Source organism: Chionomys nivalis, chromosome 17, assembly GCF_950005125.1.
Source record: "Chionomys nivalis chromosome 17, mChiNiv1.1, whole genome shotgun sequence".
Classification (NCBI taxonomy): Eukaryota; Metazoa; Chordata; class Mammalia; order Rodentia; family Cricetidae; genus Chionomys; species Chionomys nivalis.
Window position 1 is genome coordinate 39,830,449 of NC_080102.1, and position 21,622 is coordinate 39,852,070.

Consider the following 21,622-nt stretch of genomic DNA (forward strand, 5'->3'; position numbering starts at 1 on the left):
AAAAGTTAAGTTTAAAATACACAGCCAGCATTCTCATCTTAAGGTGAGATGTAAAACAAACAGAAGAGTAGAGGAGTTAGGAAATGAGCTGAAAGCTGCAGTATGAGACTGAAGAGAGGTGAGCTGCTGGTGTGTCAGACAATGACATGTGCAGCCAGGGTTGTTACACAGATATACCCTGTCTGGAAGAAAAAAAAGAAAAAAGAAAGAAAAAAAAAAAAAAGAGGAACAGCTAAAAAGACATATGACCTTGTGACGCAGAACCTAGGAAGGCCCAGGTCCTTGTATGTCAGGTAGGGCTGGAAAATGGGAGCACTAGCTGAAAGTCTGAGACAAGAAGTAAAATTCCCTAACTCAAACCAACTTAATTAGAAGAACTGTTCTTCCTAGGGGAACAGGTACTATATTGGTAACAAGTGGGAAGATGTCAAGGTTTACACAGTAAATGCTTTGTCCATACTGTAACAGAAACTTCTAAATAATCATTTTTAGCATATTTTTCTCCTGAGTGAACAGTCATGAGCAACCAAACATTTTGGTTGAGTTTGAGACCAGCCTGAACTACAGAGCTAGTTCCAGAACAGCCAGGACTACACACACACACACACACACACACACACACACACACACAGAGAGAGAGAGAGAGAGAGAGAGGGAGGGAGAGAGAGAGAGAGAGAGAGAGAGAGAGAGAGAGAGAGAGAGAGAGACCCCGTCTCAAAAAACAAAACAAAAAGCAGCAGTAGCAATGAAAATGAGTTAGTAACTAGAGCAAACGTCAGGTGTGGTAGTTCACACCTGCAATCCCAGATCTTGGAAGGCTGAAACAAAATCATTGTGAGTTCGAGGTCAGACTGGGTTACAGAGTAGACCCTTCACCAAATCAGTAAAACTGAACAAAATCTAAAGCAATAAAATACTTTATAAAAAAAAAAAGGAAATATAATCATAGCGTGATTTGTGAGTAACCACACGTTGAAGAATGGTTTGTAGAAATTAACCAAATAAATGGCAGTAAAATATTACTCAGAAACTAAATGACATACTTATGAAAGCTGTACTGCTGAAAGTAAATAACCCCCCCTAACAAGCAGGGATCAAGGTTGGAAAGGGATAAAACAGGGACCCTTGTTTCCTCAAAGCTATATAGGCAAAAACGTAAGTTTACAATCTACAGAGACATTACTGATGAAAATATAAGCTACTCCTTTCCAAAATACTTCCCTTTTCTGTTTATCATTTGGGTCAGGAAAGAACTAATGACCCATAAAAATAAAGACTAAGGTATAAGAAACAAAGCCAAAGTGAAGTAACCAGAACCCAACCTTGTAATGAGTTTTTCCTACTCACCATCTCTCTGGCGATTTCCAGCGCTTCCTGCAGGCCATAGAGCCTGCCACAGACCAGGTAGATTCCATTGGCCCAGAGAATACAACCCTCATGGACCCAAAATTCGTTGCTGTCAAGAGGTAGTTCAGGAATTTGTAACTCCAGCTCAGGACCACCTTCCGAAGTGGTAGGTACAGAGGGCTTTGTGTCCAAAACAGCCTTTTCACTGCTGCCCTCAGTGGCTGCTTTTTTACAAGGGAGTCCCCTGGACAGGGACCGAGGGCCTCCACCACAGTCTTCTGAGCGGTGGCGCCGCTTGAACCTAGGATGAGCAGCCAGGCTCCTCTGCTCCTTCTGCTGCTGCTGCTGCTCCTCCTCCTCCTCAGTGTCTGTTTTAGAACCATTAGAAGCACTTTTGTGCCGAACCTTGACCTTGCTCTGCATTTCTGTGGACCTCTTAGGAGGTGGATTCTTCGGAAGAGTGGCGGCATAATCCTGGGGATAAAAGGGTCCAAAAAGATCACCCATGTTCCGGTAACTGGCCCACTTGCCACAGAGACAACAAACTAGGTGTCCCATAACAGAAGATTCTGTTACCACAGGCCCCTGTAGCATAAAGGATGAAGCTGGGAGCACCTTGCTTTCCGTGCTGCTGGGGGGAGGGGTCAGAGATCTCTGACCCTTCCGGCTCCTCACCAATTTGGTCTGTTCTTCTTCTTCAGCATTGATGATTGTACAAACAGCTCCAAGTTCACACTTATTTACTACATGGATATAAGGGAAAAAAGATTTGTTCTTGGCATCAGCTTTATCTAGAGGCTGGGTAGCATACTTTAGTTTGATCTCTGGTTCTTGAGGTTCTACGATGGGAACTGCTTGTTTGGTTTTCCGCTTCCTTGGCTGGGCCCCAGGCTTCCTTCTCTCCCTCCTTTGCCTCTGTTTTTTTGGCTTTGGCTCTCCATCTGCAGAACCTTCTGGTATCTGAGGAGGTTGAGTGGGTGGAGGTGGTGGCTGCTGCTGCTGCTTCTTTTGCTTATTCACACTACCGATGGGTCTCCCCTTTTTCTTTCCTGATGGGAAATACCCTTTTGGGGGGAAACTTTCTTGTTTGGGTGAAATCATGACGGTTTCATTCTCTTTCTCTTCAGCCTTGGGGTTTGCCTCAGGAGCCAAAATGCCCACTGGAGCTACATTCTTTGAGTCAGGAAAGATTAGTGGTGCTGCCCCACCCAGGGAACCATCTGGTCTCCCTTGGTTACCACCAGGCTTCTGTGAAGCTGTGGATGTCATAGTACCAGAAGGTTCCTTTCCAGCAGGAGCTGTATCTACATGTACCTCGGTCTTGACTTTATCATCCCCACTGCCACGCCAGTCTTCAGAAGGCCCTGGGAGAGGCTTTTCAACATTTGATTCCTGGTTAGTTGCACTGACTAGGTCAGTAACCTCACCTTTTCTCTTCTCCATCTCAGTTTCTTGAGTAACCACAGCCCCACCTTCAGGAGGACCAGTCTTCAGAGACAGTATATCATCCAATGTGACTGTGTCTCCCCCAGCCTCAGCACTATTTGTGGATGCACTCCTCCTAATATTTGGGGATGTGATCTTCTGAACTATAGCTTCCAATTTCAATCCCCGTCCCTTCCGTGGGGGCAGTATTTTGGTCTTAGCAGGGCTCATAAGGGTAACAGCAGGACAGTTTCTAATGTCTGGGTTTGGAAGATCCTTGGAGGCATCTCTCTTCGGGATAGACTTGATATCCTGACTGTGAGAAAGATGGGTGTAGGAATTGTATGCCTTATCAGCACCTTCCTTGGATGGGTGAAGGAGGCGCCCTTTATCATCAGTGCTACTGTTTTTTACATCTTGGGACTGTCTCTTACTGGGAATGGGAGAGATAAAAGAACGGACCCTCCTCCGCATGATTAAGGGATTTTGAGAAGAATGATCTTCTTGACCTGGAAGCCGCAGCATTACATTACTAGGTTTGGATGACTGTGTAGACTCAGTTAGTACATGTCCATCTGTCTCATGGGGTGGCCCATACCTTTTCTGATTAGACATTCCTGAAGGACCACTGCTTTTGGCTGGAGAAGTCTGCCGAGAAAGATCCCAACAAGACTCTTGTAACTTCTGAGAGCTGTGCTTCAATTCCATGCCTTTGGTAGGCAAACCATCATTAGACATGAGACAGCGCCCAGCTTCCTGAGTGCTTGGGTCATGGTACGTCCCTACTGGTGGGCCATACATCATACCATCTTTGTCGTTTTTCAGGGGGCTCCGTACTCTGTCAAGAAACTGCTGCTGCCGTGGGCTCTTCCGTGGCCCTTCTTGCCTATGTTGTGCAGCAGCAATCACTCCCTGAGCAGAACTGCTGGTCCAATCTTTATACTCCTCTTGTTGCTGTTGGTATATCTGTCTCTTATAATGGAGCTGGGAATTCAAACCAGTATTAGGGTCCCCATAAGCATGAGCCCTGGTGTTTGTGTGGTAAGCAGAGGCCAGGCTTTCTGAGTTAGGAGAAAAGGGAGCATGTAAAGAACTCCTATTGGCCCTCTCTGAAAAAGTCATGTGTGGGTTCATATGATGAGGGTCTCCCCCTGGACCTCTGCTCCTGCCTGGAGACATCTTCAGTTTTTCTGCAAAGTCATGGTACTGAGAAGAAGACCGACCCCTCATAGTCTCCCGGCTACCAACTCTACCAGGCACCCGCCTCATTGGTGTGGACCTACTATCTTGGGGGCCATAGTCTGAAATGGAATCATGGGCTGCTGCTCCAGGGCTGACATTGCCACGATAAGACTCATGCTTGATGCTGGTAGAATGGCAATGGTCTCCAGATTTCTTGTTGAAACTAGCTTGAGATTTGGACTGTTCAAAGTCTTCCTCTTTTATCTGCCCACTCTGGGATTTCAGTTTCGTTTCCATGGACACCAACCCACCTGGAAGAATGACTGACTGACTTAAACTTGGGTTGATACGCTCATTCCTCCCAATTCGGGCATCAGCACCCATGTGTCCCAATGCGTGAGCCCCTGGATCCCTGACAATCTGTCTTAGTGGAGAAATATCACAGATCACTGATCTCCTTTCAGAAAGGGAGCCCCCAGGCTCATGGGCTGATGATGGAGGTTCTATCTCAAACTTTCTGGGAATGGGATAGTCAGACAAATTGATCTGTTTCATTTCAGGAGCTGTGCTGCTTGACTTCCTTTCCCATGGTCCCCAATGGGGATTTTCTAACAGGGATCCGATGCTCTTGTTCAGAAGGCCCCTGCTGGCTAATTCATTGGTTTGACTGACTAAGATGTTGGGCCTTGCAGTTCCTTCCAGGGCACTAGTCATCCCTTGATGTTCCTGAGCACTTCTAGGATACCTTCTGTCAGTATGGTGGTGGTAACCCTGAAGTACTTCCTGTAGGAGGCTTGGAAACTTCTCATTTCTACCCTTTCGTTCCCCGTGGCTGGCAAAATCCCCCTTTTCTTGTCCTGAAGGATACTGAGGAAAACCACTGACATTTCGTGGTACAGCTGACCCAAAACTCTCTTTGTAACTGTAGCGCAAACTTCCAGGAGATTTGCTAGGCTCCGTCCTGCCTGTGAAAGTTGGGCCTACTGCAGAGTGGCTACTCTGGCCATTCCCCTCTCCATTGTGGCTAGAGCTATTATCACCATTCTTGTTTCCTTTGTTCCCTCCTCCTGGAGGATCTGGCTGTGAAAGTGATGTGTGGCTGGCTTCCTTTGTACCACTATTGCTAGGTGGCCTCTGACTGGCAGCAGGATCCTCCTCTTGGGATCCTTTATCTTGTCCACCAGATTTTTCTACCCGACCTGTCATGGCTTCCCGGGAGACAATCACTCCAATTGTCTTCTCATTGACTTTTGTGTTTCCCTCAGTCAGTGGTGTGTCCTTAGCACCTGGAGAGGCAGCTTCTTCCCTAGCTGTAGGACTGGTACTGAGTCTAGGGTCCTCGTTCTGAGCACCTTGTGTTGGTGAGGAGCCAGTTTTCTCTGAAGCTCCACACTTGTAGGTGGTGTCAGAGCTAGTGCTCTGCCCACTTAGTTGCCTCACTCTCTCACCTTGATCTTCCGAACTACTGGAGCAACCTCCATCCAATGACTCTGCCATAGGGGACTTTAGTTGTTCTTCAGGCTGTGAAGAGCCTTCTGAGTTTGTACAGCTATCTGCTTTCTTAGATGATGATGAGGGCCTCTTGGAAGTCTTCTTCTGAGGTGTCAAGGCATCAGAAAGTAACATGTGCTGGACAGTATTAGGAAGATTGGCCACTTGAGTACTCAGAGCACTCAAACTACTCAACCCAGGATCTGTCAATCGCTTTTCTGGCACGCCTTCTAATCCAAACCCTTTGAATCCTGCAGCATGAGAATTAGGACTAGGCATCATTGATGGGGTTGGACTGAGTTGGGGCATTAGCTGTAAAATTCGGTTTCTGGAACTCATGGGCACACTGCCTTGCCCACACTGAAGATTCTCACCACTCTGCATGAGAGGAGAAGGGGTAGAGCTACAGCTTGGAGACTGAACCACAGAAGCAGCTGGAGAAGGGTTAGAAATAGGGCTGAAGTTCTGGTGAAACTGCATAGGGGACCTTACAGGAACCTCAGGCTGATTGTACTGCCCCACCTGGGTCTGCAGGGGCAGCTTGGTCGCAGCATTGGTGTACTGCATCACATGCTGGGGGGCATGTTGCTGTTGTTGCTGCTGCTGTTGCTGCTGCTGAGGTTGTGGCTGTTGTTGTTGTTGCTGCTGCTGCCCCTGCTGGGTTCCTGGTGGAATCTTTGTCTGTTCAAAATTCTTCATAGTCTGAGGCTGATAGCTATAATTTGATTGTGTGCCATAAGCCTGTGCATTAGAACCCACATTATGACCTTCATACTGGGATCCAGCATTCACACTGTAACTGCCATCATAGCTTTGTCCAGACTGACTGAAACGCTGTGGTGAAGGAAAGGAGGAAGAGGAAGAGGAGGAAGCAGAAGACTGGTAGTGTTGGCCAAACTGACCCACTCTTAACTGATAACCAGCAGAAGATGGCAGAGTGGAGGGCCGCTGCATTGGTTGTAGATGGGATGAGCCAGAAGCTGGCTGTCCAGTGGCTTGGGGCAGAGGTTGATGGGATTGGTAAAGCTGTTGTCTCAACTGCTGTACTTGCTGCTGTTGCTGCTGTTGTTGCTGCTGCTGTTGCTGCTGCTGTTGGCTGGAGGCCTGCTGTTGATACTGAGCACTCCCAGGAGAAAAAGGCCCTGTGTAATCCTGCTGATAATGAGACACACCACCAAGGGCAGAGTGCTGTGCTTGAAATTGGCTCACATGACCCTCACTCCCATACTGATTGCCAAAGTTGCTCCCCTGGGGAGGTCCATAGCTCTGCACAGGACCAGAAGGCCTTCGCTGAGGAGGCTGTGGAGTTCCTGCTGCCACAGGGTCTTTGTTGCCTGCCATGTAGTAAAAATCTCCAGCTTCTTTCCTGAAACCCTGGTAGCCTTGATGGCCAGAGGTCTCGCTAGCCATCGCTGCAGCAGCAGCTGCTGTTCCTCGCCGTCCACTACTGTTGCTGCCAGTGCCACCACTACCACTATTTGCTCCCCCAAAATTCTGGAACATCTGGGCTTGACGAGGGCTGAACTCTTCTACACGGGATGAGCTGTGTACCTCCTGTGGGTAGCTCTGTGGGTTTCCGTGGTAACTGCTTTGCTCCCGAAAGGACTGCATACTGTTCAGCAGCACAGCGGCAGGCCAACAGCCCTCCTACAAAAGGAAAAGAAAGAAAAGCATGAGCCATACATCTGGTTGGTACAAACAAAAATCAAGCCTAAATAACCCACTGACCAGATAAAGCAGACTGCTTTAAATTTCACTCCTTTTTCCTTATTCTATCCATTTCTGATAATGCAAATAAGCAGGGAAATAGTCTAAAGAAGGAAGGCATCTGTGACACAACAAAGAAAACACTAGTATATACACACACATTCAATAAAGTCTTTTAAAAACATTATTAGATAAACAAACCTCACAAATTCAACTAGGATAAATATTCAACTGGAGTAAATAGTAGGATGTTATTATGAGCAACAAAACCCCTATTTCTTCATTAATCTTCAGTTATAGTAAGGAAGGGTAACAGAAACCACTTTCAACTCCTTATTTTCATTCATTAGACGGGCTGCTAAAGTGAGGTACCTCAAATAATGAGGCAGTTCTTTCAGGGACTATCCATGTCTGCTCCACTCACCAACTGAGAAACAGAACTATCCTGAGACTCAAATGCAGACCACTTCAGGTTGACTATAATTACCAACGGCCTATGATGACTATCTTCTGGGACACTCACCTCTTCGCCACTACAGATTCCTTAGTCACCAACATAGACATCCAATCTGATCCCCTCTTGACATAAAATTGTGTCCCAAATACCCCCTCTTGACCACCTACCCTCAACTGCCAGGCATTAAGTGCTAGATATAGGCCAGAATAGGTCAGTACTAGGGAGGCAGAATAAGTTGGATCTCTGAGTTTGAGGCCATGCTGGTCTACAGAGTAAGGTCCAAGACAGCCAGGGCTACACAAAGAAACCCTGTGTGTGTAAGGGGGCGGGACAGGGGGAAGGACACACATAAAAAAAGAGGAAAACAAGTTTAGGGTTGCTGCTCATCTGCTCTGTATTTGTTTACTTTTAAAGTGTTTCCTCATATTTCTCCTGTGTAGCCAAGTTAACTTGGTGTTTTCCATAGAACTGGACCCAAAGGATTTTACAGGTAGTTTTTTAAGTGTCTTCCAGCCCTGTTTTTAGATTGATGATAATTCTTCTCTCACCCCCTTAGCACTGTCTCTGAATATGTGAGCTCCAGCTTAGTTCTGTAAGACCTAATTTTTAAGCCATTTCATCGTCCGTGCAAAATGTCTGCTTCTGCTCCTTACTGTTTGAATGACATACGAATATTATAGCAAGAAACAGTCTCTACCTTTTAGGAGTTTACGTTTTAAGTTGAAGGAGAGGTAAGACAGTAAACATTTCTTTGCTTTAATTTATTAGACTGTACTGCAGCTGTATTGAGAGTGAGGAAACAAAGTAAGGGAGGAAGGAGGAACAAAGATGAGGGTACATAGTAGCAGTTTTAAACAAGATACTCGGGAGGAGATCTTGCTAACAGGTAATGCTTGTCCAGAGACTGAAAAGAGGTGAGAAGCCACATCTGTCCACTACGTCATGTGGGCTCTTTATCAGGTCATAACGCGTCCCTTCAGTGCTATCCTCCAATTCTGTTCCAGCTGGTTTTCTACTTCCTCCAATCTTTAGGACTGCCAAGAACAATTCCATCAACATCTAAACTTCCCTTGTTTCTAGCATACTTCTAGTTCTTAGAATTTAGTTCTTAGTGGCTGATGAGAGATAAACTGAACAAAACATTAAAGTTAGCAGTTAACTGAAGGTATGAAAAGCTGCTTCCAGAGATAATCTCCTTATAGACACTTTCTGTGTTGTTTAGTTAACTCTTCAGTAAAACTAGTTTCTGAAGGTTTGAACGTAAATCATGCCATTTGCTTCCTTTTTTTTCCTAAATCAGAGCTACCAGGAGACCACTTTAGGTATCAGCAATTTGGCCTGAAGCTGCCTGGTTATTTTAAACCATATCTCTATAGAGAAAACAGACATGGAAAAATTCCTCTGTGGCCCTGTTCCTAGCCCTGTACTAAACACTCCTTTACTGTGGATTATCCCTCTTTTCCTATAGTAATATAGTTTATAGACTTGAAAGGAAAAAAAATGATAACCATTATCTCCGGCATAGTACATACTCTTGATGGACATGAAGTATGAGTAACGAATGTGCTCCAAGTTTATCCTTTGTAGGAGTTTCAAGTAAAGCAGACAGGAAAAGTAAAATGTCAGAAATAAAAAATATAAACTTGAAATATTTGCAACTTATAATCAGCATATAAAATATCCCAATATGATCCTACCATATAGATACATAACAAAAGAAAAATATATATCCCAAAGTCAGCAGGTCATCAATGGGGAATTTTCACGCATATCTGGAAGAGATTTACCAACACACTTTTCTTCCCTTTCCTCAAACGTCACCTTACAGATGGGCCACAGAGGTGTACCAATGAGGTCCAGTACACAGAGGTGTACCAATGAGGTCCAGTACACAGAGGTGTACTAATGAGGTCCAGGACTTTGAGTCTATGCATTCCAGACTATCCCAGCTGTGACTGCTGTCTCTAGCCTGGTGGAAAGCTGGTGACCTCACCATTTTATAGAAAACCAGCATTAATTTTTATTGTCTTTGTCATCATCTAAGAGCATTACACTCCTCAAACCATTCTTTTCTCCCTAAAATACTCTCAAATATCTCCCAGAAAGTTCTTAGCTTTCCAAGGTTTAACTAACGACTTTCTTATTGCCAGAATAACAGAATATGTTCCTTACTTTAAAAAAATAAAATAAAGAACAAACAAAAAACTTCAGTCCTCAAGACAATAGTTCATCTTAAATCCCATGTGAGGATATACTATCTGCCCTCGTGACTCATTCTTCACCCAGTGACAAACTAGTTTACAACCTAGGAGGGACAGTACAAAGACAAGGGACAGGCTTCTGCCCCAGTTTGGAGACAGTGAAATATACTCTCCTGGCCCTGACTAGGCAATTTTTGAGGCTGGTAAAGACTTTCTACAAACAGGGATGGCAACCTAAACATTTAGCCATTTTCTCTGAGCTCAGAAACTACTTCTTGCCCTTGAGCTGAGGAGGTATCAACAATGCCAGGCCAGAAGATGCCGCTTTCCCAGTTTGGCCATCCTTCTGCACTGCTGTCCACAGATCGGGAGCTGGGGCAGTGGTGGTGCTACTTTTCAGAGTCTTTTCCAGCAGTGTTAAAGAGAAGCACAAGGGTGATTAGAAAGATTGGAAAAAGAGAGGCTGATCCGACCTAGAGGCAACTGCAGCAGATACAGACTCCCGCCAGCTCCCTCACAAACTTCCAAGAATATCTCCTATGATAGTTCAATCTCTGGTCAGCATGAACAGGCTCTCCCAATTCCAGTTCTTCCCATGTTGGCCCAATTCTTAATTCTTTTCTTCCTGTTTTTTGTTTTCTTCCCCTTTTTGGTTTTTTGAGACAGGATTTCTCTGTGTAACAGCCTTGGCCATCCCAGAACTCATTTTTAGATCAGGCTGGCCTAGACCTCACAGAGGTCTCGGTCTCTGCCTCTCAAGTGCTGGAATCAAAAGCGTGTGCCACAACACTCAGCTACAATCCTTAATTCTTGTACCAAAATTTTTCATAGAATACAAAGATTTTCTTTTCCTGAATGAACTCTAAATGATACAATTAAATGCTCCTCAAATTACCAGTTTGAATGTGCCACCTGTTTTCTACCAGGGCCCTGATTGATAAAGTTCTCTCATTCCCAGAATTCCAAAGTACACTATTATCACTTCTATTTCATATGGTATACAACAGGGACTAAAAACAAAACACTTAGAGACGTCAAACAAAGTACACAGCGACGGCCAGGGTTCTCACGTCAAAATGCTAGGTTATGCCATTTGTAGTGGGAATGATTTCTATAAAGTCGACTCATATTTATTCTTAGTAAGTCACCTGTTTTTCGTTTTTTTGAAACAAGTCTCACTCATTGTTCAGACTGGCCTGAAACTCACAGCAATCCTCCTGCCTCAGTTTCCTGAGTACTGAGACATGACTGTGAGCCAACGTGTGGCTAAATTTATTTTCAACAGCAAAGATAATGAACGTTGTTCTTTCCCTGACCACCTCAACAGATGAGTCCCAACTCATCTTTTTTAGTTTGCAAGGCTTTGCTTAATCACAAACCTGTTCTTTTCTATTTGTCCTAATCTCTGGTTCTGACAAGGACACTTTCACCTTCCTGATCTGGAAAAAAAAAATTATACAAAGTTCTGTGTTCCAGCATCAGTCATTGGAACAAAAGAATACACTTTCCTCCACTTACTATTTTGACAATGTCATATTCCCCACAGTCCTGGATGGCCTACAGTATCTTCTTGGTGTTTTCTGCTGTTTCTGTCCAACAATGTCATTCAGAAGTGCCCCTGAGCCATCACCATTCTCCAATGTCTGAAGCATCCATCCTTAGGTTCACAAATGCCCTCCTACTGTATCCTCTCCTACCCTACCAGGTCACATGGGCCCCAGGGTCCCAGGAGTTTGATGAAATGTGATTTTCTCTACAAGTTAGCCTTAAAGCAAGCCATTATTGGTTTACTTCACTTAATGAAACTGAACAGTAAAGTATGTTTACATTTAACCAGTATCTAAGGAATGAGTTACTAATATTACCAATAATTACTATATATTAAGAAAATTCCAACATGTCCAGCTGTCTGGTTTTTATGTGTATACATAGATAGACACAAGGGAAAAAACTGATGAATTATGACATGTTCTAAGTCACTTTCTAGGATACGCTTTAACTCAAATTCTTCTGATTCTTAAACTCATGATTCTTTCACTATACCATAAGTTAAACAAGAAACATCTCAAATCCACATTTGCTTTCCTTTTTTGAAAATTCTGACCAAGCCGGGCAGTGGTGGCACACGCCTTTAATCCCAGCACTCGGGAGGCAGAGGCAGGCGGATCTCTGTGAGTTCGGGTCCAGCCTGGTCTACAAGAGCTAGTTCCAGGACAGGAACCAAAAGCTACGGAGAAACCCTGTCTGGAAAAATCCAAAAAAAAAAAAAAAAAAGAAAAAGAAAAAAGAAAATTCTGACCAACAACTTGGGTCAGGTCTAAATTAACAATGGCTATTGCTAATTTATCGCATGCCTAACACATGCTACACACACTACCAGGCACTTTAAATGTTAACAGAGTCTCTCCTTACCATATCTACAATGTGTTAGTATTCCCTTTTATAAACCAAGGCTTAGAAGTTACATAAATAGTCATGTGTCTCATAAGCAGACTAAGAAACACTAAGAAAGGAATCTTTAAGTTTGCCAAATTGAGTTTTCTACCTTAAACCTGGATTTATCTGTCTCATCTGCTTTATGTGCATGTAAACTAAGTAGATTAGACCGTATATCTGTCCAGTGATTTGTTGAGTTTTTCCTAGTCTGTATCTAGTTTGCAAAAAGAATTTAGCTTGTCCTTGAGGACTGACGAGAACCTCAGTACAATTAGTGCTGACACCACTGGGAGCTCTCTGGCAAAGAAATCTCAAAAAAAGGACTCTGAAAACATCATAGGAAACCAAGTCAGTCGGAACTCAAAAACTTTTTGGTATCTCAGGAAAAAGAAACCTGCAGTGTTCGGAAGTTGGCTCTTGCCGAGCAGTGATGGCACATGCTTTTAATCAGCACCTGGGAGAGAAAAGAGGATCATCACGAACTAAGGCCAACATAGGAGAAAGGATTACACAGGAGACCCTATCTCAAAAAACCCACCCCAATTTTTTTCCAAAAAAATTTAAGGAAGACAGACATGGTGGCACACACCTTTAATATGAGCACCTGGGAAGTAGAAGCAGATAGGCATACATCTGTAAGAGGCCAGCCTGGTCTACATAGTAAGACCCTGAATCAATGCCAACTTAAGAGATCATATCCCATGTGGTGCAATAGGCTGAGCGCAGTACAAACGTAACAAAAGCACCATACATTCTTACGAATCTCTAAAGATATAAATTGGTAATTTAAAAAAGACTATTCCAGTGTGGCTTGTTAAGAAAACTGCCAACAAGCTGTAAGTCTTTTATCACTTGAAAATGATTAAGCAAATTATGGCATAGCTGCTTAAATAGTACATAAATCAGTAATTGTGAAGATTCTAGCCACACGAAATGCCTACTATGTGTATACCTGTGGTACAAGTCCATTTGGAAACTGGACATTCTTATAGATGGATGACAAAGAAAATGATGTGGATAAATAAAAAGATTTTGACCATCTACAATGGCAGGATTCATATGCCCTCACATACAAAGAATAAAATTTACACTACTGTATTACATCATCTCAGCTGTGACTGCTGACATCTCAGGTGTGACTGCAGCTCATATCCTAGCTCCATACCACCCCTATTGCTATCTAACTTACACAAAGGGGCATCCAAGAGTCAATTCAAAAAGCTACATGGGAGAGCTTGATACCTCAACAGCTACCAGAAAAGGGACAGGAAAGTAGAACTAGTGGCACCTGGGCTAAGATCTCCTTCTCAGTCTTTGTTACCTGTTGATGCCTAAGGCTTTGGGATGTCACTGAAATTTTCTTTCGCATTTAAATGTTAATAGTACAGTACAGTAATATTTTGTACCTTTTGTCTTTACAAAAGAATCACAATTAGCAATCAGTGCTGCCACTTAAAGGCAGTGTCTCTATAATTCCTTCAATATAATTTTTGAATTGAGTCAAAAGACTAACTCAAAACAGAAGTAGGCAAAAGCTGTATGAGGAAAACTATAAATTTTTTTTTAAAAAAGATTTATTTATGATGTATACAACATTCTGCCTCCATGTATGCCCACATGCCAGAAGATGGAACCAGATTTTATTACAGATGATTGTGAGCCACAATGTGGTTGCTGGGAATTGAACTCAGAACTTCTGGAAGAGCAGCCAGTGCTCTTAACCGCTGAGCCATCTCACCAGCCCAAAACTATAAATTTTTGAGAAGCCCCAAAAGGTTCAAAACAAAACTGAAATAAACTGGAAGAACACACAATTTCAGAAGTCAAGACTGTAACAGATTAGTTTAATAAAATAACAAAGTTTCACTTTTAAATAATTTCAAACACACAGAAAAGTTCTAAGTGCTTACATACACCTTTTGTCATGATTGCTCGACTTAGTGCTTTACCTCATCTGCTAAGTTTTCTACATATATCCAAAGCCACAAATCTCTGCCTGATCACTTTGAGAAACCTAAAAGAGAAAGGAAGCACTCACTCTTCTGCAGAACCAGCACACAAGTCTCCTCATCAAGAAGCCAACACTACTACTGCAGTACCAACCCAGCCCACAGACAGGCCCTACCTCAGTTATGACAACAGCCACATTTTTCCCCTTCTGGTCCAACATTTCATCCAAGTGTCACGTCTCTATTGTTGTCTATCGATCTGCAGTAACCCCTCTTTCTTTTGTTGGGTCCTTTCATTCCATGGGGTACCCCTCAGCCTCAGACTGGTCTGCATTTCCTCAATGGAGAGAATGGTAGCAACACAGAACACACAAGATAAGCAGAAATGGCAACCCATTCATTTTCCTCTCCAAAATAATCACTTTCTGGGGCAACTATAAGGGTCTGTCAATGCCTTGTTCGTGGTCAAATATCCACATCTCTATGAGCTCTAGCCATCATTCCTTATACATTTGTCAACGCGCAAAGCATTATCTCTTCATTCATTTGACACTCAAAGTGTTCCAGATTTGGCCAACTGGAAACCCAACTAGCATCAGTGTCCTGACATTTTCTGGTCTATTTTCTGGTCTATTTCCTGGCAAAAGATGCTTCAAATTCATCTGGTATTTTTCCTGCTTCAACTCCTAGAAGTACTCACTTCTCCAAAGACAATTCCTCTTCAAGATGATTTAGCAACAAAGATTTAGCTGATAGGACTGAAACTAAGATATCAGTACTTCCAGGTAGAAAGTACTATGCATGGGCTGGAGAGATGGCTCTGTGGTTAAGTGCACTGGCTGTTCTTCCAGAGGTCCCGAGTTAAATTTCCAGCAACCATATAATGGCTTACAGCCATTTGTAATGACATCTGGTGCCCTCTTCTGGCCACCAGGCTTACATGCAGACAGAACACTATACATAATAAATCTGTTTTTTAAATGCTATGTACATATAGTTACCATTCTTATAACTATTTTTACACATGTAGTTACATGTTAAAGTTCACACTTATTAATCCAATTCCAGCCCAACATTTCTGAGTTCTTTTCATCTTTGCACGCTTGTTAATTCCTTTCTCAGACAGCAAGACACCTAGCTCTCATAATCTTTAACAAATACATACCTGACAGTTTACTTCTTTTGCTCAAGACAACCATCTCCCAAAAAAATTCATTCTCATCCTTGTACCCTGCTCCTCCTACCTCCACAGCCATGGAACCTTCCACTATCTCTGTGGCACAATTCTATTATAGTTTGAAAAAACTAATTCCAAAATTCATCTGAAGAAAAATCTAAACAATATATGTGGTGGTTTCAAAGAAAATGGCCAGCAAAGGGAGTGGCACTATTAGGAGGGGTGGCTTTGTTGCAGTGGGTATGGCCTTGTTGAAGTGTGTCACAGTTGAGGGGAGCTCTGAGGTCTCATACACGTTCAAGTCATATTCAGTGAGACAGTCTTCCTGTTTACTGCGTTCAACATGTAGCAGCAACAAGAAGTTCCTTCTCCAGCACCATGTTTGCCTGCATGCTGCCTTGTTTCCTGCCATAATAATGAATTAAACCTCTGAACTGTAAGTCAGTCCCAATTAAGTGTTTTCCTTTATGAGTTGCTGTGGTCATGGTGTCTCCTAAGCAATAGAAACCTTAAGATAATAAGTGAGAATAGTAAAGAAAAATTGGAAAACTATAAAAAGGTGAAAAATACTTGCCCTATCCATATATCAAAACGTTTAAGTATAATTAAAATAAAGGGTAGAGACAAGCATACCACTTGGGGGGATGGGGGGGAATAACTGTTAGACCTCACCTGACAATATCCATAAAAACAAACTGCAGGTAACTTTTTTTTTTTTTTTTTTTTTTGGTTTTTCGAGACAGGGTTACTCTGTGGCTTTGGAGCCTGTCCTGGAACTAGCTCTGTAGACCAGGCTGGTCTCGAACTCACAGAGATCCGCCTGCCTCTGCCTCCCGAGTGCTGGGATTAAAGGCGTGCGCCACCATCTCCCGGCTTGCAGGTAACTTTAAAAGCTAAACATCATCTTTTAAAAAAAATTAAAAGAAAATACAAAACCATTTAGTCTTTGAGATCAAACTGACATTCTCAGTTTTATTCAATATATTTGTTTGTTTCATTGGTTTTTCAAGATTTTTATTTGTTTGTTTTGGGGGGAGTATAGCCCTGAACATCCTGGAACTTCTGCAGACCAGGCTGGCCTCAAACTCAGAGACCCACTTGCCTCTGCCTCCCAAGTGCTGGGATTAAAGGCATGTGCCACCACTGCCCAGCTTTCAGCTTGTTTTTTGAGAAAAGCTTTTGCGAGGTAGCTCAGGCAGCCTCTAACTTACAATCTTCCTGGTTTAGATTCATGAAATTTATGAAAGCACAAGCCATTTTTAGTTTCTCACTATTGTGTCGTCTTACCAAACAGAACTTAGCTTTCTTTGAAAAAAAAAAAATCATTGATTTGCCTAGGAACAGGCAAAATACAAGGTAGGTAACACTTCTCTCTGCCACAAAGACAGGATATGCTTTCCACCTAATGGAGATGGAGCCAGCAAGTGTAAGGAAGAAATTTTCATTTTATATAACTGTGTATGTGTGCATGTGTGTGTATGCATATACATTTACTGTAACAGGTTGAGTTAACAATGGGATCTATCCACGAAAGCAGCTTTTCCACCCAGATATGAACAAGGATAAACCTCAGTGGTAATGCAAGTGAAAAGAGACCTGGTATTTGAAAGGAATAAAATGGTAATGGAGACACAACAATAGAAACATTTGTTAAATCATAAGTGTGGTGATAACATGCGAACTTTGAGGGAGAAGGTATTATTAAAGCCTGGAATTTTTTTTTTTTGTATGTTGACATTTTTTTAACGGTTCCCTATATTATCAGTTTGAAAAAATAGTAAAATTTATGTAATTTAAGACCTTTTAGCTTCTGCCACCAACAAAACTTCCACATTCGTTTCTCATGGTCTATCTTTCAGACTCAGGCCTCAGACTTGTAGGCTTTAGATCTGCTCCCATGTCTTGAATACTAGTTCCCTTCCATTTTCACTGTCTGACTAACAAGAGTCCCCTGCTGTAACACTCTTTTTAAGAGTTGTCATTAAGGGCTGAAGAGATGGCTCAGTGGTTAAGAGCATTGCCTGCTCTTCCAAAGGTCCTGAGTTCAATTCCCAGCAACCACATGGTGGCTCACAACCATCTGTAAAGAGGTCTGGTGCCCTCTTCTGGCCTTCGGGCATACACACAGACAGAATATTGTATACATAATAAATAAATAAATAAATAAATAAATAAATAAATAAATAAATAAATAAATAGAGTTGTCATTAAGTGAATTAATCACTCCTGCCAGTCCTGAAGTTCCAGGCATCACAGATTCAGAATCAGACAAATTCAGTCTGAACTCAGCTTTGCAGCTTACTGCTACTAAAATGTTCAATGTATTATGCACTTTAAATCTCAGTTTCTTCAAGCATAGAACAGAAATGCCCCTCTGGTCTGACAGTGATAAAATAAATGATACACCACACCATTCTGTGGGCCACAACTGTGCAGCACACGGATGGGAAGCACTGCTGTTCTCTGAAGCTCATGGCAAAGTCTCAGGCACCACAGGTCTAAAGAATCATATTCTGCATGTCAGGCAATTGTGGTATTGTTTAACAAAGACTGATGAAAGGTCTTGAGGATATAAGGGCCCCAAACTGGAATCTACTAGAAGTCTCCTGTGAGTTTTGAACTAGATGGTTGACACACTCTGGTTTCAGTTTTCAAGTATCTTGACTGTTTTATAGAAAACAAGTAAGGGAGAAGCAGAGCAGAAGCATATTTAGTAAAGAAGTTATTTTAGTAATCTGGATGAGGGATGTTGGCTACACAGATGAATGTGGTGTTGATGGAAGTGGTGTGTCAAAGAAAGGACACATTTTGAATTCAGGGCCAACAGAAATTGCTAGTGTATCAGAAGTAAACATGAGGAACACAAACAGCACAGCAACACTAGCTGAATGAACACCAGTGCTTTACATCCTTTACAGGTGAAAACAAGTCTGTACCATCATGCCAGGTGTGCACAGCTGACAGCCTCACTTTATTAAAATGAAGACAATAAAGCAGAGGTGAAATGACTAATGAAGGCCCTAACAGTAGGTAGCAGATCTGAGCCCTGGTAGCAGGCTTGTGTCTAACAGCACTCTAGTACCATCTCCTACAGTGCAACTGCAAAAATGGGCACTACTGGGAAGGGGGATAGACTGGAGCACAATAGCAGTGATGTTGTGCCTGACATGCCATCTTTGAGATTCCCACTAGACATTTGAGTGGAGGGAGAGATGTCAGATAGACTGCTGACATGACTGGATCTAAAGTGGGGATATGGGTAAAAGAAAAGTCAGCAGCACAGAGAATTCAGCTAAAAGAATAAATGAGACCAATTGAAGCAGGTTGTAAAATCAATTTAGAGGGTCTTGAACTAAACACTTAAAAAAAACAAAAAACAAAAAAACGGGGCTTCCAGTGGCTGCCTTGCACAAGTGACTCCTGGGCCCAGTTCTGGGGCAAAAATGCCTGCCTTTCACATAGAGGATCTGCCGGAAAAGGAAAAGCTGAAGATGGAGGTTGAGCAACTTCGCAAAGAAGTGAAGTTGCAGAGACAACAGGTGTCTAAATGCTCTGAAGAAATAAAGAAATAAAGAAAGAAATAAAGAAGAACGTTCTGGAGAGGATCCTCTGGTGAAGGGGATCCCAGAAGACAAGAATCCCTTCAAAGAAAAGGGCAGCTGTGTCATTTCCTAACTCTGGGGGAAACTCTATTCTCACTCGTGGCAAGTTGTTCCTTTGTTTTATTTTTCCCCGAAATAAAACCAAAGTATATGTTAAAGAAGGTAAAAATGTAATTGAGAAGAAAACTGCTGCAGGCACTCTCCAGGAAGTTTATGTGCGACTTTGGTGTGTGCCTGCTTCTGACTCATGCTCAGGATATTCCCGTCTTCGGAGGGCAGTTGTGGGATGAAGGCATGACCCTACCCTTTCAGTGAGCTGCTTGCTGCCTCCAATAAAGTTTGTCTTGGGGGAAAAAAAACAGAAGGCAGAAAATAACAGATGATGGATCACAGTAAGATGAAGTATACAAAACTGGAGAAACAGCTCAGTGGTTAAAACCATACACTCATTGTTCTTACAGGACCCAAGCTCAATTCCTAATACCCTACAGCCACAACCACCTGCAAGGGGATCTGATGCTGTGGCCTCCCAAAGCATCTATAAACACATGCATACAAAATGAGAAACAATAAAAACAAATCTTTAAGTGATCTGAAGGGGGAAGTGAAGAAAATGAGGGGCACTTTAACTGGATGGGAGAAGGAAGTCGATATAGAAGAGAAAGAGGGAGGGGAGAAAAAGAGTAAAACACAAACAAAAACCAAGAACAGGCAGGCATCAGAAACTCCCTTTCAAATCATCGTTTAGGGGAGTTTGAGACTCCCAAAAATAATACACGCTACTGTTGTTGCCCTCAATAGTCTCCCAGAAGTTGAAGGTAAGTCCTTATTGTTGAAGGCACCATTCATTTCAGACACAGGACCCAGAAGACCTGAATATGACCTGAAGTGTTTTCCTGAAGAGTAGCTTTTACAGTACAGGAGGATACTATGTGTATTTCTGTGGTGGTCTGAATAAAAGTGGCCTCCCACAGGTTCAAAGGGAGTTGCACTGTGAGGAGGTGTGGCCTTGTTGGAGTGTGCTCATGAAAGTGTGTCACCAGGGGTGGGCACTGAGGTTATCAAGTGCTTGAGCCAGGCCCAGGCTCTCTCTCTTCCTGCTGCCTGTTGATCAGGATGCAGAATTCTCAACTACCTCTCCAGCACCATGTCTGTCTGCATGCTGCCATGCCTCCTGCCATGACGATAATGGACTAAACCTCTGAACCTGTAAGCCAGCCCCAATTAAAATGTCTTCCTTATTCAAAGTTGCCACGGTCATGGGATCTCTTCACAGCAACAGAAACACAAACTAAGACAGCTTCCAAGTAAGGAAAGCAACCAATAGCTCTTTCCAGCTGCAAAACCTATGAACCACAATGATCAGTACAGACAATACCTTTAAGGGTACCATACTGGCACACATCTTGGTGGTAACAGCTTTCTAATTGGAGTGAAGGCCATTCAACAGGAGGAAAACTATGCCTATTACTTAAAAACTAACTGCATAGGATAAGTGAGATTTGTGATTTTTAGAAAATAACCTACTTCTAACACTTGATTAAATATGCATAATTCCTAACCAAATTCTAAATATTTATCTTTATAGCCCTCATCAAAGGTAAGAGTAGTTCTCACTATCAAGAAAAAACTTTGAAACAGAGAGACCATTACTGAAAACCACAACTGATCAAAATACAGATGTGCCCAGCCAAAATGAATCCATCTACAACATTAACTCCTGCACCTAAGGATGGGGGCTGGGATGGAAGAACTGTTAAGAGCCAAAAGACCAGGAAATCTGCTCTGAGACTGTGTCCCCTATAAATGACATGCAAGTTTCACCTACAATACCTCAACAATTGCTGCCTCCACATACCACCAACAGACATACTAACATGGAAAAGGGGAGATCTCACAGGCTACCACTTATCAACAAAGATCTACAAGCAACAAAGGAATGGTGGGAGAAGAAATAGTCTTTCCCAGGGATGAGTCCCTAAATGGTTATCCATTACCAAGCAGCCAGCCTTGAAATAATATATAAAAGAAACACTAATAGGACTGAATAGATTGTGTGTGTGTGTGTGTGTGTGTGTGTGTGTGTGTAACAAAGAGAAGCCATGAACTCCAGAGGGAACAAGGAAGGATACATGAACAGGATTGAAGGAAGAAAATGAAAATGATACTTCATTTTTTATAAAAAAGATTTAAAGAAACAAAATACCATTAAACAAAGATGAAGCACACAAACTAGTTTATGAAACAAGTTTAATTTTTTAATTTTCATATATGTGATAGCAGGCTGTCACTTGGTGTGGTGGAGTTTTTTGTTGGTGGTGGGTTGTTTTGGGTTTTTTTTTTGGGGGGGGGGCTGTTTGTCATCTGTAAACAGGATTTCTCTATGTCCTGGCTGCCCTGGAATTTGCTCTGTAAACCAGGCTGCCCTGGAACTCATAGAGATTCACCTGCCTCTTCCAAGTGCTGAGGTTAAAGGAGTAAGCCACCACTGCCCAACTAATATGGTTATTTCCCCTTCAACTTTATCCAGTGTGGAACCCTGGTACTACTCCTAAGGCTGAGCACAGGGCACACATTCAAACATGAGGTAACTTAAGCTCACAGTGCATGCTATCTTTCTGACAAAAACAAAGCTCACACATGAAGAA

The 21,622-nt window shown here is 42.7% G+C and overlaps 1 protein-coding gene and 1 pseudogene across 5 annotated transcripts in view; one reads left to right on the top strand and one right to left on the bottom strand.

Moving 5' to 3' along the window:
• Tcf20 (transcription factor 20) overlaps positions 1-21,622 on the bottom strand; it is a 169,348-nt gene that overhangs the window by 39,193 nt on the left and 108,533 nt on the right. For all 5 annotated transcript variants that reach the window (XM_057791731.1, XM_057791730.1, XM_057791732.1 and 2 more), the window contains exon 2: positions 1,348-7,092. In XM_057791731.1, the coding sequence (XP_057647714.1) occupies positions 1,348-7,056 (5,709 nt within the window). In that variant the 5' untranslated portion in view covers positions 7,057-7,092. The remainder of the gene's footprint in view (positions 1-1,347; positions 7,093-21,622) is intronic.
• On the top strand, positions 18,816-19,100 carry LOC130888589 (guanine nucleotide-binding protein G(I)/G(S)/G(O) subunit gamma-11-like; annotated as a pseudogene).